General features: G+C 37.4%; 3 protein-coding genes across 3 annotated transcripts in view; all 3 read left to right on the top strand.

Annotated features, from left to right (window-relative positions):
• LOC134840490 (Bardet-Biedl syndrome 1 protein homolog) overlaps window positions 1-17838 on the top strand; it is a gene marked incomplete in the record, with an annotated part of 512639 nt that overhangs the window by 418127 nt on the left and 76674 nt on the right.
• Window positions 1-17838, top strand: part of LOC134840491 (uncharacterized) — a 453696-nt gene that overhangs the window by 418127 nt on the left and 17731 nt on the right. The window lies entirely within an intron of this gene.
• Window positions 363-17131, top strand: LOC134839960 (coiled-coil domain-containing protein 6-like). The gene is made up of 9 exons (XM_063855589.1): window positions 363-602; window positions 1743-2021; window positions 2828-3082; window positions 5677-5791; window positions 6034-6190; window positions 6624-6709; window positions 9724-9903; window positions 16447-16616; window positions 17051-17131. Exons 1-9 carry the CDS (start codon window positions 363-365, stop codon window positions 17129-17131), a joined length of 1563 nt encoding a protein of 520 aa, XP_063711659.1.

Here is a 17838-nt window from a genome sequence, read left to right as displayed (position 1 = left end):
TCCTAATTCGTTGAATCGTACGATTAGTACAGTTAATCTACCAAAGCTGTCAATCATCCCAGTCTACGGTTACATTAAAATTTCGAAGTTGCCATGCATTGTGGCGCCATTCTGGTCGAATGTCACACTTTTATTTTAAAGTTTTACTGTATTTGACTTTCAATGGTAATTTCATTATAATAATTTGACTTCCAATTGTACATCTGAAAATACTTTCAACTGGAAAATAAAGATTTTTATAATATTTGATAATTTCATTTGGTTCAGCAATGTACGTACTCTTCGTTATTAATCTATAGTCCAGAATAAATTTTCAGTCTATCCATTTGAATGTAATCTAAAACTACAGTGGGTTGGCATCAATGGCGCATTCAGCTGCTAACTCCGCTGTAATCTACGACTCTACGAGTGATGCGGGTGAAAGTGATGCTTCAACCTGTGAAGAGGGGCCCAATTCAATGGGCCGACTGAGTATTATGGCAAGAGTCCGCTCGCTCCAGCAGGAAAACACGGTGTTGAAAATAGAAGTTGATACTCTCAAATTACGATGCAAAAACCTAAAAGAGGAGAACGAAGAACTCAGGAGAGCGCGAGTTAATTTAGTAAGTTTTTCTACAATTTTTTGTGCCGGCCAACCCCTAGAGGCGGGAAGGAAAGGAACCATGGGTAATATAAACTTTTCGGCTGATTTTTGACTACCTCAAAGAGGTGCGGAGCCGGATTCCCGGATAGGCGAAAAACCTAAATACCTCCGGTTTCAATTAAATTAAATCAGAAACCTTGCTCTAAATTGAGACGCATTTTAATTGGACAAAAAAGAGCCTCAAAATTTTGCAGCCTGTTAGCTAACAAAATTCGGAGCATTTTAAGAGACTTGATTGTCTAATACTTTTACTCTCATTGAATTAATTAACAACAAAAGCCCGATTACTACAGGTTTTTGACCCCGTCACCAACCAAAGGGTCCCCTCGTTGGCATTTTTGAATTTTTTATGACATCCATCTTCGGCCAATAAACCCTAAATTTTTTCAATATATACTAATTTTAACGGGGAGCACGCGCTGAAAAAAGCAATATTGTAATCAGAATTCTTCAAAAGATCTCAAAAACGGCATTTTTGGTCTGTTTTTTTTAGCGAGTTTTTAAAAATTTGTCCACCCCCCTCGAGAAAATCCTAGATGCGCCCCTGCATTGTCATTATAATTTCGGTTGGTGGCCCTTAATTTGGTCCTTCAGTTTGGGGGCCCTTATTAGGTTTTTTACTTTTCGGCTATCCGGGAACGAATATATTTTTAGGCCATCCAGGAACGAATTTATTTTTCGGGTATTCGGCTCTGTGACACGCCACCCTCAAAGAGAGCTCCGAGTGATCCTAAGCTTGTAGCATATTTAAATTTTTGAAGCCAAAATTTAAACGAAAGTTGACAAGAGGCTGAACTCTCACTAATGTTTTGTTTCAGTTGAAACGTAGTTTCAGCTATTATTACTTTTTTCTTGCAGTTTGGCACCTTATTCAATTGCCCTTTACTTCAAAAAATAGCCTAGATTTTTGGACAGTTTTATTTTTTGGGGTTGTCAATTTTTTCTTTATTTTTGATTTTTTTTTCAATTAGTGTGGTCGGAACATTGCGCTTCCCGAACAGAAACCGGCTATCCTTTGTTTCTATTTGAACTCCTAACTCATATATCTTAATTGACGCGGGTTGCGGATTATTTAATTGATTGTGTGAAAAATGTTTAGCAAGCACGAGCGGAGCAAGAGGAAGAATACATAAGCAACACACTCCTGAGGAAGATCCAATCTTTGAAGAAAGAGAAAGAAGTTCTAGCTACCACATACGAACAAGAGGAAGAGTATCTGACCAATGACCTCAGTCGAAAATTGGCTAAGTTGCGAGAAGAGAAGATGCAGCTGGAGAATACACTGGAAGTTGAGCAGCAGAACCAAATTGGTCGGCTGATGAAGAAGATTGAAAAATTGGAACACGAAACATCGAAAAAACAAGCGGCTTTGGAACAGGTACGTTTCCAGAAGAATGATTATAGATTTGCTTGAACAAAGCTCCGCTAACTAGTCTCAAAATCTACAGTCACATGGGAAAAGTATTGGTACAGCAGTTTTTGAACACCAACTGGGGAGCTTTTTCGGTTCATAGTATGGCTGGAAAATTGTGCAAATCAACTGGATACTTCTTGAAAGAGTAGCTCTTCAAATCTACTCTAAATACTTACAAGGCACTGTCTCCATAAAAACCAACAGAAAAAAAGCATAGCCATCGAGCGGCCAAATTAGTTTTGCCGTAAGAAATACCAATTTTGGCTGCTTCACGCGAATACTGATTCTGATTTTGAAGAAAAAGAAACGCGTATGAAGTTTTCATAGGATATTTGAAGGCTTCTGAAAAATAGACTAGAAGTGATCCAGCTGATTTGCAAAATTTTCATGCAGATCCTATAAAACGAAGAAAACTCGAAAACTAAATTAAAAGCGAGTCCCATAATCACCAAACAAGCCGTAGCGATGATTTTCTGGTGAAATATTGAGCAATTTTCATGTGCCGCAGTTTTTCTCTCAATGTAATCTAATTCGCGTCAATCGCAATCAAAGGTCTTGTCGTCGAAAATGTGTGACGAATACTTTTGCTAATGTGGCTGTATACTTGAAAATATAAAACCAAGCTTTATTAGCGTTCGAGATTGTTTTACTATCTGTCCGATTTTTGACTTTAATTATGAGTGATTCATTTAAACAACGCTATGAACCATATAGCCAGGAAAAAAACCTTATATGAAACCAATACGGGTAAAATATGGCGTTTTGTTAAGCTGAGAAGAGACAAAGTGGACCTTGAAAACTACCTGGAACAGGAACAGGAACAGCTGGTGAACAAATTGTGGAAGCAAATGGACGACCTTGAGAAGCAGAAGCAAGACCTCATCACGCAACTGAGTGACCAGAGTCCACCGAAGAGCAACCCCAGTGCCGCTGTTGTCGGAGAGGTGGAGGATAAAAGCAGGGACAGTGTCAGTTACCACGAAACGTGTTCGGAACAGAGCAGTGCTGCGAACGGACAGGCACATGTAGGGCATATAATAAACTCATTTTCAGCAATAGAAAAATGCATAATTTTTCTGAGCCAAAAATATTATAGCTTGAAAAACACAAAGCGGCACTTAGCTGCCTATCGAATGGTTTCATCATAGTTTTCATACAGATTATTTTTCGATTTTATTCAAATTTGCACTTATTTTTTTCCCATTGAACAACTTTTCTTCAAAACTGAGAAACGCGTGTGTCTATTTTGCACTGATGTTTTACAGTTATGCAGTGAAGTTTTCAAGAGGAATTTCCTTCCTGATTCGTGGTTTTCTTTTCAGTTTTTGTCGGATCATTCTGCATGTTTTTTAGAGTCGATGCGTAGTGAAGACTCATATTTGCTTTTTCGCGGTGTAAAAATTGATTTTCTTCGTTGAAAGGAAGGCAAACTTCGCCATCGAACAGTTGTAATGCACTAGATAGGAAGTTCTAATTCTAAATTCGAATTCTAATTTAGAAAGTTGGCTTTACTTTCCAGATTTCTCAATGGTTCATAACATCAAAAAATTTTCCTTCCGTGCGTTTATTGACTTTTTTCCCAACTTTCTGCCGACTATGTTTTTCTATGATTTTTGCTTGCTGTCTCTGATTTTTCCAGATTCCATATCAATAAGGTCATCAAGCGTGCTAAGAAGGCGTTCTGAAATTTTGAACGTAGTGAGTACTCTTAAATACACTAGTGGACAAAACTAAGCGCAAATTCTAACGTTTACTCTTAAAAATGCCTGTTTTCAATGTACATTTTGGACACCATTTAGATTTTTTGCGGTTTGACTTGTGATTTATTTTCAAGTTCATTGTTTTTTCATTGTTAAAAGGAAGGCAAACTCGACTATCGAAAGCTAAAGTGTAAAGGTCACGAAAAACGTGATCGACTTCTAATTTCGAAAAAGGAAATTAATTATCAGATTTCCCAGTGAAATAAAAGTTTTGCACATTGATCCAGTGATCTTAAATTGGGTTAATTTTTAAAAAAAGTGTTCATCATATATTATTTTACAAATTCAAAGAGATTTAAGGCCATCTGTTTTTTTTCGAAATTCAAAAATTGAAAGTTTTTGAAAAAAAAACAAGCCAGTTTTTTTAGTTTCCTTGCGTTCATTATCTTTTCCAACTGTCAGTTAGCTAAGTTTCTTTGATTGTTGTGGCTGATAGCGGAACGTATATTGATATGCAGCCATTCTCAACCTTTTTTTAAAAAAAAGTTTGTGAATCATGAGAGCTGTGTTTCCAGTTGGATTTTTTCATTCTTTTTTGACATGGAAAAAGCAACGATATTTTAGCACGGATATAATTTACCTGCTGACTAATTAATAAAATTTTTCGAATAGCGTTGAGATAGGTTTCAAAAAAATCACGTTGAAGGCCCATGTTTTCAATTGTCTGTCTAGAGTAATCGAAAGCTTGTGGAATAGTCCAATTAAATTTTTCCACATGCTCGGAGAAATCCGTACTTGTTTTTGGAGCGGTGAGAAGGGTAGTGAGAAAATACAATATGCTACCAGTTTCAATGTTTCGTAATTGGAAATTAGTCTGTCACCTTTGGAAAATCAAACATAATCTACTACCAGCATACACAAGAATCAATACGAGAATGACACAAATCAATAGAACAAGAGAACTAAAAAATTACACTTCCATGAAAGGTTTAGCAGTCATTATATCGAAAACTTTTTTTTTCAGAAAATAAGTTTTTGGTATGGAACCAAATTGAAGCACAAATGGAAACTTTACCAGCAGCAGCTTAACATATAAGACTATGAAATTTAAATTTAAGAATTATTTTCTATCTATTTTCAGTGAAGATCCCTCTATGGTAACCTATGGAAAAAGATCGTGGAAACAATTTAAATTTATTTGAAGACAAAATTATATTTGTTAAATTATTATTCTGTAAATATTTATCATACTAGACAAAAATTGCATGGCCTACACTTGCATCATCTTATTGATTATCATTTTGCAATTAAAGTGTTCTTTTTTTTTTACTGTGAAGTCTGCTTTCAATGATTTGATTTTGGAAATTGTTGTGTGCGTTCTTAAAAAGGAAGTGCTCCTTAAAAATGAAGTGAATTCGTTCTTTGTGCTTCTTCCTTTGCTTGATCGAATTAGTTTTTCTATGATTGTTCTGACTGTGCTGTTACGTCTACTTTTTCTAGGCCATTCTCGAGCATTTTAAAAATGTGCTGTAAGAATGAGGAGTGTGTCACTACAGATAGAATACTTTTGTAACTTTTGTGCCCTTAACCGCACCACAGGTTATATTTCTATTGTTTTCGGTAAACTTTTACGGTTTAACTTTTTCGGTTAGCTTTTTCCTGTTTGATCTTTTTCGGAACCCACATGCTTGCAATTGTACAATGCAATGTGCCCTACACATGGGCTAATAAAATAACACTTTGTGAGGCTGTAAAATGTCGATCGGCTTTACAATATTTTTATGATTCCGTGTACTTTATACTGTCCCGTTGGTTAAATAAGTATCTACTAAATCTTCCCTTTCCCTAGTTTATCCATGTGTAATAAGTTGAAATTCTGATTTGACTGCTTTGAAATTCTGAGTCTGCTTTGGCTGCAGGAGGACCAATCGGATGCTGATGGGGATGATGCCTCTGGACTGTCGGACAAAGTGGACGATTTGAGGTCAGAAGTCAGCAGACTCAAGAAACAACTCAAGTCTTGTCAGATTGAACGTGAGTCGCCAGTGAAGAGCGTGTCCTAATTTGATTGCCACTTTTTTCTGCTTTCCGGGATTTTTTTTTGCTATAATTAAGTAAACTATCAAAGTTGAGCAAGTGATGGATCATCTTAAATTAGGAAATATATTTAGTTTTCAATTGAATATCACCGAAGGATGAAACCCCATTTTTAAGAACCAGATCTCATTGGTTTTTGCATCGCTTCGTTTTAGCAACGTTAGTACTTTTTTGTTTAGATGCGAAAAGGCTGAAGGAGGTGACGAAGGAAGAGGATGCTCTGAGAGCAGAGAAGTTACTGCTGGAGAGGAAGCTGGCGAGGGAGAAAGAAAGATCGGATGCTCTGAACAAACAGTTGAGCGAGAGCGAATCGTCCCTCGAAATAGACGACGAAAGGTTGAATGAGTTATAGCTGCACGATTTTTGAAAGAAGTTAATCGAATTGGACGTTTTCGTAGCAACGAGGGACTGAAACAGTTGGATAGGACAACATCATTTTAATATTTTTAATACATCAAAAAAAAGATTGAAATATGTTTAATCATGTCTCCGCCTCAATCAGAGACAAAGAAGAATCGGAAAATCGGTTCCAGGCCAACCATTATCCGCATTTATCGCTTAAAGTTGAAATATCACCCACCCCCAAAAATATCCAAAAATTGCATGTAATTGTGAACAGGCAGAATAGCGGTTCTTTGTAAAAAAGTGAACGGTTCGTATGTTGGTCCTTCCTCTCGTGGAAAAACCATCTAAAAAAGTAAATCGAATAAACGAAGTAAAATATATAAAAAATAAAATAAATGATGTAAATCTAGTGTGTTTTGTGTAGACACTTCAATGAGAGCAGGAAGAGCGCGTCTAGTCCCATTCCAGTGGTGCCTGGATCGCCACTCCATCACAGATCCATTTCCGGAGGTAACTGTCATCATTATCAGAACTTGATTTCCAGATTAATGAACGTAATGAGTACACTTGAATAGGTCTTGGTGAGTTTTTTTTTTGCGTTTTTTCTTCTGAAAAAAGTGTTCAAATTTAAATTTGTTCACCCTCAATTTTGATTTTTTGCTGGTTGACTTTTGATTGCTTTTAAGTTAAATTAATTTCCTTTGTTCAGAACCTTCTGTTTTCCCCAACCTAACCCGTAAATAAAAGGGCTCATTTCGTGGCACTTTTACAATAATCACGGTCTGTAATTTCATCACGGTCTGTAATGTAATCACGAAAGAAATTTCTTAGCATCTGACTAGTGTTTGCCGATTTTGAAGCGTAATTGGCACAGAGGTTAGGAGTGAGATTCCTAATCTCATGGTCAGAGCTTCGATTCCGTCGTGTGGCAGAACACGACGGATTTTTCTTAATTCCATGCTTGTTTCTACCTTATTTCATTTTAAAGAGCTGATGTTTTGTCGTGTTCTTCCTGGTGTTTGCGAAGCGCAGCTTCGCCTCTGTGTAAAATGAAAGCAAACTCCGCTATCGCGAACAACTAAAAGTAAAGGTCACGAAAAACGTGATTGATTTCGAATTTCGAAAATGAAATTGATTATCAGGTCCCAGCGAAATAAAAAGTTTTACCTGTTTTTCCAATTTTCTCATATTTAATTTATCAAAAAAACACCAACCATAAATTGTTCGTAAAATTCAAAGAGTTTTAAGGATATTTATTGTTCTCTAAATATCGTAAGTTGAAAAATTTCATTAGAAGCAAGTCAGTTTGTTCTGTTTCCTTGCGTTCATTACTCTTTTTCAATTGTCAGTTGGTTAAATTCTTGATTTACAGTCAATTAGTGCCCACTTTCAATGGTTTTATTATATTATACCTTATTATCTATTACAACGTCATCATGTTATAATCACCCTTGCGATAGCCAGGGTATTGCAATCGGGTACTATTGCAATCGGCCGTTTTTTTCTTAGAAATTTCATCACTATTCTACAAAACTTCAAGGTAAATCTGGAAATTTTCCATGCATAAGAGGTTGTTCCCATGTTTTAGTAGAGAAAAAGTTGGGCTTAGGAAAAGTCAAATTTCTGATTTTTTGATAGTTTTTTGAATCTTTTTCATTTTTTTTTGAAAACTATTCAGCCAAATCTGAGAAGAATAATTTTGAAAGAGAGTAGAAGTTTTATCTTAAATAAGCAGCTAATCTCCTGCCTAAGCAGAGAAAATACTAGGGTTTTGCGCAAAGTCTTTTTTTTTGTTTTTTGAAGTTTTGAAAATCACGCATTTTCGTATCAGTACAATATATGATTAAAAACAATAAAACACGTACATCCAGCCTTAGCTGGGCCACTAGTTTACTTCCAAGTGGCCGTGGCGCAGATGGGGGGACGTGAGTGACGCAGATCCAGGAACGTGAGTGAGGCTCCTAATCATCAGGTCGGAGATTGAAATTAATGGTTTTTTTGCTCAAATTTTTGCTGCTTTTTTGGTGGCTAATGTTAGTAAAAACACAAGCAGCCGTGGAGCAGATGAGAGGACGTGATACTCCTAATCTCAACATTGATATTCAAAATTTTCGTTTTTCCTTTTCATTGTTTTGCCCGTTTAGAGCTCTTGTTTGCGTTTTCCTCACTTGTGTTTGCTTCACTCCTCACTTTTTGCAAAAATTTAGTCAGTGGAAAACTACTCTACCAAAATGTTCGATTTTTTTTTCGTTTTCTCAAAGTACTCTCCAAAATCTGAGGTTTTGGGTTCAATGGATTCAGGGAAGTCCCCCTGCAGAAACGATTATGCCCAATTTTTGCAAGAAAAGTTTTGGCCCTCGCAAATAGTCAAACATTAGATTTTTTTTACCGTTGTTTGAAACTTCTCGTAAACTACCTGCCTAAAGCGGCTACCCCGTTTTAGGAATCTGAATAAGCGGAAACCTCGTTTTAGGAATCTTCACTGCTAATGCGGCAACGACCTTCTTATTGCAGAAAGAAGCTATGGCTTTTGGAAACTCAAGTTTTTGAACTTTGACCGTTATTTCGAAATATCTTTCTTCTTAGAAACTATCCTATCAATTTTGAGATGAAAGATTCTATCAAAATAACTGATTGCGAGAATTTTCCCTCGAGCAGTGGCGACTGTTTCTTTTTGTAAGAGGAATTTTATGAATTAGGGAAAGTTGCAATTTCTCATAGAGTTTCAGTCTTTCACTTATTTTAATAGCGAAACAACAAACGTTTTGGGCTAAGTCCAATTTTTGAAATTACCCATTTTTCTTGCATCAGTTAAACAAAACGTGTAATAAGATCTAAGATAAGAGAGTTTTTGTAGTATGGTTGACCCAAAAAAGCAGATGCCAGTGAAAACACAGATCATTCTGAGTGGTTTGACTCCAGTGAGGGCCTATATATATTTTTTCCAAATTAGGAATTTGGTTCCAGGAAAAATCCATTTCTGGACTATTGCCTGTCTGCTTTGTTGTGGGCTTATTTTTAATGGCACGGGTTTTTCATCTGATTCACTGTAAGTGAACTTCATATAATTTTTTTCTTGAAATTTGAAAATTTACCAGCTCCAATTTTAAGAATTTTCAGTTTAATTTTTTTTCGCCTTGAATAATTATTCGGTTTTAAATGTTTCGGCTGATGTTACGTTTGGAGGGGATATCTATATCTATCTATCTATCTATCTATCTATATTGATGAGGTCGCTTGTTCGAATCCGACACATCGCATAGTTTTACTAATTCGAAGTTTTTTTCTACTTGAGCTGCTTTTTTGTGGTTTTCTTGCTAGTGTTTGCGAAGCTTTGCCTCTGTGTTCAAATAGGGATAGTTTTATCATTGAAGTGTCAGTCCTAATATACTATTGTAAGTCACAGAGCTTTAAGGTGTTGAATTTTCTTTGACTTTCTGCAAAAAAATCTGCTGTTTTGATTTTTTAAAGTTCATAAACGCGTTTCTAATTGTCTCTTATCCTTTTCATTTGATATGTTCCAGGTCTCAATATTCAAGTGGGATCCCCAGTTACAGGTGCCTCCATGGTGGCCAACAAGTGCATCATGTGTGGAACCCACTTTCCCGCGGGAAGCCTCCCACCCTCTGCTGCCGCACCCGGCGGACCCATCTCAGCCGGCACCGCCGCCTCTTTCTCCTCCCTCCATCACCACTCCACCGGAGGTAGGCCACGCACAAATTGTATGGTTATTTTTAGACAAGAAGAGAAAACGAGTTTCTGAGTTTCTAAGTTTCTAAGAGGCTATCTCGATCGGCATATTAAACTGCCTGCAATGAGCAGCCAAAACCAGCCTACCTGCTCATGTACTTGTTACTGGCTGGACTTCTAGTTCTCACTCTATTATTCCGCAGCGGAATCGAACTTAACCCTGGCCCACATAACTGAAGTGTGTGTCACAATAAATTTATTCCTAACCAATACAGTGTCTGGTGCCACTTCGGAGGGTGAATACACCTAAAATGCAACGGAGGCGGACTAGCATTGATTGTTAAGGCCGACATAAAATATTAGACACTAAAATTATCACTCAACGACCCCCATATAGAACAAGTAATCAAAATATTTTCCTACACTTTATCTTTAACACGTCATCTTTAACAGATTCACATCCCATCACATTCAAGCTGTGGTCCCGGAAATACTGCGTCAATCCATTACCTGCTAACGAACACAGATGCGTTAATATCAGGTGATGTCAACGCACATAACGCTCTGTGGCTCTCCGAACTACAACCTGATTCGCGTTGTCTAAAAATTGCAGATGAAATAGACGCATCTGATTTTGTTGTTATAAACGACCACACACCCATAAGGAAAACAAGCAACACCGTAAGCTCACCTGTTATCGGCCTAACAACGTCAAGCCTGGTCATGTCCACCAATTGGTACTGTGACAACATACTGGAGTCAGACAATTCAGCCATCACCCTAGAATTAATCTGTAAAATTCAAACCAGACGGCAACTAAGTAACATAGTTCAACTTCAAAAAAGCGGGCTGGAAAAGTTTTCGAACTGAGGGCGAAAAAGCGTTTCGAAATTAAGCTCTACCCAAAGCAACAAAGAAGGCGATAAAATTTTCTGGAAAATAATTTGCGGCACGTCATCTAGACTTATGCGTCAAGGATGTTGTAAAGAGGTGAAGCCGAATTTTCTAACAGAAGCTCTTAGACTCTCCAAAATAAGGGACAATCTCCAACAGCAACATCCCGAAGACCTCAAAAGAATTGAACAAAACAAAAAATCAATAATGTGTTTGAAAATAATAACAGAACAAATAGATTGAGTTTCTTGGCAATGTTGATAATCGAAGGACAACAAGTTAACTCTGGTCTAAGTTTAAGTTTATCGAATAAAAATGCAAAATTTCCAAGAAACACTTATTGTCTTTGACAACGAGACCATTCTCAACACAAAAGAAATCTGTAATAAATTCAACCAACAAATCACTCCAAGCCCATACAAGAACAAAAAGTATAAACGGGCAATTATTCTTAAGGTTGAACAATCAGATCTAAGGATGTAACAATTTCTGCTAAGATGGTAGAAGAAGCACTGAAGTCGAGTACAAAAAAGCAAAGCGCTTGGACCTGATAACATTGCTCAAATTTAATTACTTTTCATTGGAAAAAGGCTATTAAATACCTCAGTAAGTTGATAAGCCTCCCATTGATTAATGCAACCATACCTAAAAATTGGAAAGTGGGAAGAGAAATACCCCTAGCTGAACAAGGTAAAGATCCCGAACAAGCTGAGAGCTACCGACCAAAAGAAAAATTGACTTTTACTGCCCTAAACTGTATCTTTCTACATAAAATTTGGTTCAAATTGTGTGGTTATTTTTAGACAAGAAGAGAAAACAAGTTTCTGAATTTCTAAGAGACTATATCGATCGGCATATTAAACTGCCTGCAATGAGCAGCCAAAACCAGCCTACCTGCTCATGTACTTGTTACTGGCTGGACTTCTAGTTCTCACCCTATTATTCCGCAGCGGAATCGAACTTAACCCTGGCCCCTATAACTGAAGTGTGTGTCACAATAAATTTATCCCTAACCAATACAGTGTCTGGTGCCACTTCGGAGGGTGAATACACCTAAAATGCAACGGAGGCGGTTTAGCATTGATTATTAAGGTTGACATAAAATATTAGACACTAAAATTATCACTCAACGACCCCCATATAGAACAAGCAATCAAAATAATTTCCTAGACTTTGTCTTTAACACGTCATCTTTAACTGATCCACATCCCATCACATTCAAGCTGTGGTCCCGGAAATACTGCGTCAATCCATTACCTACTAACGAACACAGATGCGTTAATATCAGGTGATGTCAACGCACATAACGCTCTGTGGCTCTCCGAACTACAACCTGATTCGCGTTGTCTAAAAATTGCAGATGAAATAGACGCATCTGATTTTGTTGTTATAAACGACCACACACCCATAAGGAAAACAAGCAACACCGTAAGCTCACCTGTTATCGGTCTAACAACGTCAAGCCTGGTCATGTCCACCAATTGGTACTGTGACAACATACTGGAGTCAGACAATTCAGTCATCACCCTAGAATTAATCTGTAAAGTTCAAACCAGACGGCAACTAAGTAACATAGTTCAACTTCAAAAAAGCGGGCTGGAAAAGTTTTCGAACTGAGGGCGAAAAAGCGTTTCGAAATTAAGCTCTACCCAAAGCAACAAAGAAGGCGATAAAATTTTCTGGAAAATAATTTGCGGCACGGCATCTAGACTTATGCGTCAAGGATGTTGTAAAGAGGTGAAGCCGAATTTTCTAACAGAAGCTCTTAGACTCTCCAAAATAAGGGACAATCTCCAACAGCAACATCCCGAAGACCTCAAAAGAATTGAACAAAACAAAAAATCAATAATGTGTTTGAAAATAATAACAGAACAAATAGATTGAGTTTCTTGGCAATGTTGATAATCGAAGGACGACAAGTTAACTCTGGTCTAAGTTTAAGTTTATCGAATAAAAATGCAAAATTTCCAAGAAACACTTATTGTCTTTGACAACGAGACCATTCTCAACACAAAAGAAATCTGTAATAAATTCAACCAACAAATCACTCCAAGCCCATACAAGAACAAAAAGTATAAACGGGCAATTATTCGTAAGGTTGAACAATCAGATCTAAGGATGTAACAATTTCTGCTAAGATGGTAGAAGAAGCACTGAAGTCAAGTACAAAAAAGCAAAGCGCTTGAACCTGGTAACATTGCTCAAATTTAATTACTTTTCATTGGAAAAAGGCTATTAAATACCTCAGTAAGTTGATAAGCCTCCCATTGATTAATGCAACCATACCTAAAAATTGGAAAGTGGGAAGAGAAATACCCCTAGCTGAACAAGGTAAAGATCCCGAACAAGCTGAGAGCTACCGACCAAAAGAAAAATTGACTTTTACTGCCCTAAACTGTATCTTTCTACATAAAATTTGGTTCAAATTGTGTGGTTATTTTTAGACAAGAAGAGAAAACAAGTTTCTGAATTTCTAAGAGACTATCTCGATCGGCATATTAAACTGCCTGCAATGAGCAGCCAAAACCAGCCTACCTGCTCATGTACTTGTTACTGGCTGGACTTCTAGTTCTCACTCTATTATTCCGCAGCGGAATCGAACTTAACCCTGGCCCCTATAACTGAAGTGTGTGTCACAATAAATTTATCCCTAACCAATACAGTGTCTGGTGCCACTTCGGAGGGTGAATACACCTAAAATGCAACGGAGGCGGACTAGCATTGATTATTAAGGTTGACATAAAATGTTAGACACTAAAATTATCACTCAACGACCCCCATATAGAACAAGCAATCAAAATAATTTCCTAGACTTTGTCTTTAACACGTCATCTTTAACTGATCCACATCCCATCACATTCAAGCTGTGGTCCCGGAAATACTGCGTCAATCCATTACCTACTAACGAACACAAATGCGTTAATATCAGGTGATGTTAACGCACATAACGCTCTGTGGCTCTCCGAACTACAACCTGATTCGCATTGTCTAAAAATTGCAGATGAAATAGACGCATCTGATTTTGTTGTTATAAATGACCACACACCCATAAGGAAAACAAGCAACACCGTAAGCTCACCTGTTATCGGCCTAACAACGCCAAGCCTGGTCATGTACACCAATTGGTTCTGTGACAACATACTGGAGTCAGACAATTCAGCCATCACCCTAGAATTAATCTGTAAAATTCAAACCAGAGGCAACTAAGTAACATAGTTCAACTTCAAAAAAGCGGGCTGGAAAAGTTTTCGAATTGAGGGCGAAAAAGCGTTTCGAAATTTGGCTCTACCCAAAGCAACTAAGAAGGCGATAAAATTTTCTGGAAAATAATTTGCGGCACGGCATCTAGACGTATGCGTCAAGGATGTTGTAAAGAGGTGAAGCCAAATTTTCTAACAGAAGCTCTTAGACTCTCCAAAATAAGGGACAATCTCCAACAGCAAAATCCCGAAGACCTCAAAAGAATTGAAGAAAACAAAAACTCAATAATTTGTTTGAAAATAATAACAGAACAAATAGATTGAGTTTATTGGCAATGTTGATAATCGAAGGGTAACAAGTTAACTCTGGTCTACGGTTAAGTTTATCAAATAAAAATGCCAAAACTCGAAGAAACACTTATTTTCTTTGACAACGAAAACATTGTCAACACAAAAGAAATCTGTAATAATTTCAACCAACCAGTCACTCCAAGCCCATACAAGAACAAAAAGTATAAACGGGCAGTTATTCGTAAGGTTGAACAATTAGATCTAAGGATGTAGCAATTTCTGCTAAGATGGTAGAAGAAGCACTGAAGTGAGTACAAAAAAGCACAGCGCTTGGACCTGATAACATTGCTCAAATTTAATTACTTTTCATTGGAAAAAGGCTATTAAATACCTCAGTAAGTTGATAAGCCTCCCATTGATTAATGCAACCATACCTAAAAATTGGAAAGTGGGAAGAGTAATACCCCTAGCTGAACCCGGTAAAGATCCCGAACAAGCTGAGAGCTACCGACCAAAAGAAAGATTGTCTTTTACTGCCCCTTAACTGTATCTTTCTACATAAATTTTGGTTTGAACCAGGCCAAACCATGCCAAAGAACTCTAATGTTCGCTCTAGACGTGACAGCAGCTCGAATATGTTTTTAAACACCAAAAGATGAGTCCTTGCCTACCTGCGATGCAGACATATTTATGTAGAATTTAGAGACATTAAATCCAATCGCAGGAAGGTGGAAAAAGGTGTTCCACAAGGTTGTGTGCTATCCCTGGTAATATTTAATCTGTGTCAAAAATGCCTCTACCAGAGAAGGATTACATCAAGTTGACTATTTATGCAGAAGACATAACCCTCACATCATCATATTAATGATTTAGCAGGCTGAAACCTATCACTATCGAAAGATAAGTCCACAACAAACTATTCTCGACTCCAAATGACTTAGCAGGCAGAAACCTATCACTTTTGAAAGATAAGTCCACAACATCATTATTCTCGACTTCAAAACCAGATGTTATGATTGACGGAACTAACCTACCCACTACTCGCAACCCCCAAGTTTTAAGAGTAACGTTTGACAACTAACTGAAATTCGATGAAAACTGCCATAAGACCCATGACAAACTACAAAAAGGCATAGTGTACTTAAAAAAAATTGCTGGCACTACTTAAGTCTGCTCCAAAGAAACAGTCGCTTACAAGGCAATTGGAGGGAGTGTCTTGAACAAAGCAGCTCCAATTCCGAACCCCACACTTTATTACACCAACTGGCATCGTTTACAAATGAAGCAAAACAACGCTCTAAGAACAACAACGGGATGCATAAGAATGAGAGACATGACACATTTACATGACGAGACGAAAACCTGACTTGGATTTTTTGCTTAACGTAAACCGGTAGAACATCTCTAAGCTTGAATTCCTTTATGGGATCAAAAACCTGCACACCACAGAACTACAAAACTTTCTTGACGATAATTTTTAAGCTTTTTGGTAGAATGCCCCTAATTATATCACCAAATGAAAGCTCGATGTAACACTCACAATTGCGATGCGGAGATTCTACTTCCACCGCTAGCTACTACTCAGGCTTAACTATATACCCGACATCTGCTCAAGTTGCTACATAGGACCTCACACCACCGAACATCTGTTGAACTGCCGGGTACACCCAACCTCACTTCCCATAGAGAGCTTATGAGAGAACCCCGAAGAAGCTGCCAAACATCTGCAGCTTATCACATAACCCCACGCAACGGATATTTTTCTCGGTTCTCCTCACTAATAAAAACTGCCCGTTTGAGCCGGGCATGGAGTTTCACTCGGTTCTCCTCAAGACAGTTTCCACTTCTTCGCCAGTTTCGCTTCTATAGACCCTCGGCAGTGATAGATAAGACAAGACAAAAACAATTATTCCCATACTCTCAAACATAAACGATCTCTCTAATTCAATCAGAAGCTCAAAGCAGAGATCGATGTAGCAACAACAACAAGCTTTCTACGGCAAAAAAAATACAGCTCTAAATTTCTCTACTATCTCTAGTAGTTTTGTGGGACAATATCATTGTTTGAGCCTTATGTCGGGATAGGCTGTTTTCAGCCTGCAGTCTGCGATATACTGCTATTAGCAACCTCAAAGCTCTGATCAGAATCCGTGATTGATAAATTGCGATTAGGTCACATGGGAAGCAATGCAAACACACCTGCGGCGACCACAGGAATCGGAGGAGCTCACGCAGGATGCAGTGGGAGCCACGGGTTGTTCTTCCCGCCCGGGGTAGGGGCTGGTCTGCCCTCCCCAAATGCCAATTCATTCACGCCATACGGTGCTGCAGCCACTCAACAAGTTAGTACAAACTGACGATTAAATTGAAGCATTTGATGTGAGGGTAAATAAAATAGCTGAAGCATCAACCAACCTAACATGCGCAGAGTACATAAACCAGCCGAAAAGTTTTATCATATGAGTGAAATTTTTATAAATTTCGTAACTGTTACATATTGTTGCATAATCATTATATAACGCTCACGCTTTTTCGGCTGGTTGATTCTTCGGCTGGTGTATATACTACCATTTACTGTACCATAATGAGAATGATACCCTTGCGATAATGAATACTTTTGTAAATACTAATCAAGAACTTCTGTAACAGTTGATAATCGAAAATTTTGTGTGTGTTTTCAGTGCATCCGTTATTTAGTCTTTGTTTCAGCGTATTTGGTGTTGTTTGAATCAATACTGACTAGACATGTTTTTCAGCTAGATAAGTGCTGTTTTAGCGATCGCGTCTCGTGAGTGGGTCATCTACCACATCTCAAAAATCTCCCAGGGGCAGTTTCCTCAACGAGTCATCAGGTTAGGTATTATTATGTTACTCTGAATTAAATACAGCCAATGAATAAGAAAAAGTACCGTCAAAATAGTACCGGTTCTGTTTGTCGTTATCCGCCTTTTTTACCCCACCTGGGTAGGAGTTGATTTTTAAGTGTAAAAGAACGCTGAGATTTTCTAGTGTATGGATTTTAATATATTTTCATTGCTTTTTCCGGAGTTGGCTTGTTCCTGTTCGATAAAAACAGGTATTATGAAAATGTATAGGATTTGGTTTTTTGTTCCGACCATTTGAAAATTGGGGAGGAACTTTGTATTCGGTTGCATTTTAGTTTTTTTTGTTTTTCACGTAAAATCATGTACCACAAATAATCATCGGACAGGGTCGAGTGATATAACATACTAAAGCTCTTTTAGTTGTGGTTCGAACGACATTAAAAAATTCCCAATAAATTTTCCTAGTGTCAAGAAAAACCGGTCTGAAATGTTGAATTTTTCGTCTATTTTCGAGCGAGTAAAGCGATCGAGTAACGTTCGTTATATACGAAAATTAGCAATTTAGGTGTAAAAACAATTGATTTAACTAGAAGAAAAACTAGTTTTGGAAGCTTTATTTAGCTCTTTCCAGATAAAAAACTTTCAAAATTATTTGAATTTTAGTGCAAAAAATTGAAAAAAAAAGTAAAGTTTTTTTTCGAAACGTTTATTTGGTTTTTTATTCATTTTTTTGAGGTTA

This window comes from Symsagittifera roscoffensis, chromosome 2, assembly GCF_963678635.1.
Source record: "Symsagittifera roscoffensis chromosome 2, txSymRosc1.1, whole genome shotgun sequence".
Lineage (NCBI taxonomy): Eukaryota > Metazoa > Xenacoelomorpha > Acoela > Convolutidae > Symsagittifera > Symsagittifera roscoffensis.
The sequence above is the reverse complement of the archived record's forward strand: the minus strand, read 5'-3'. Positions and strand labels throughout refer to the sequence as shown.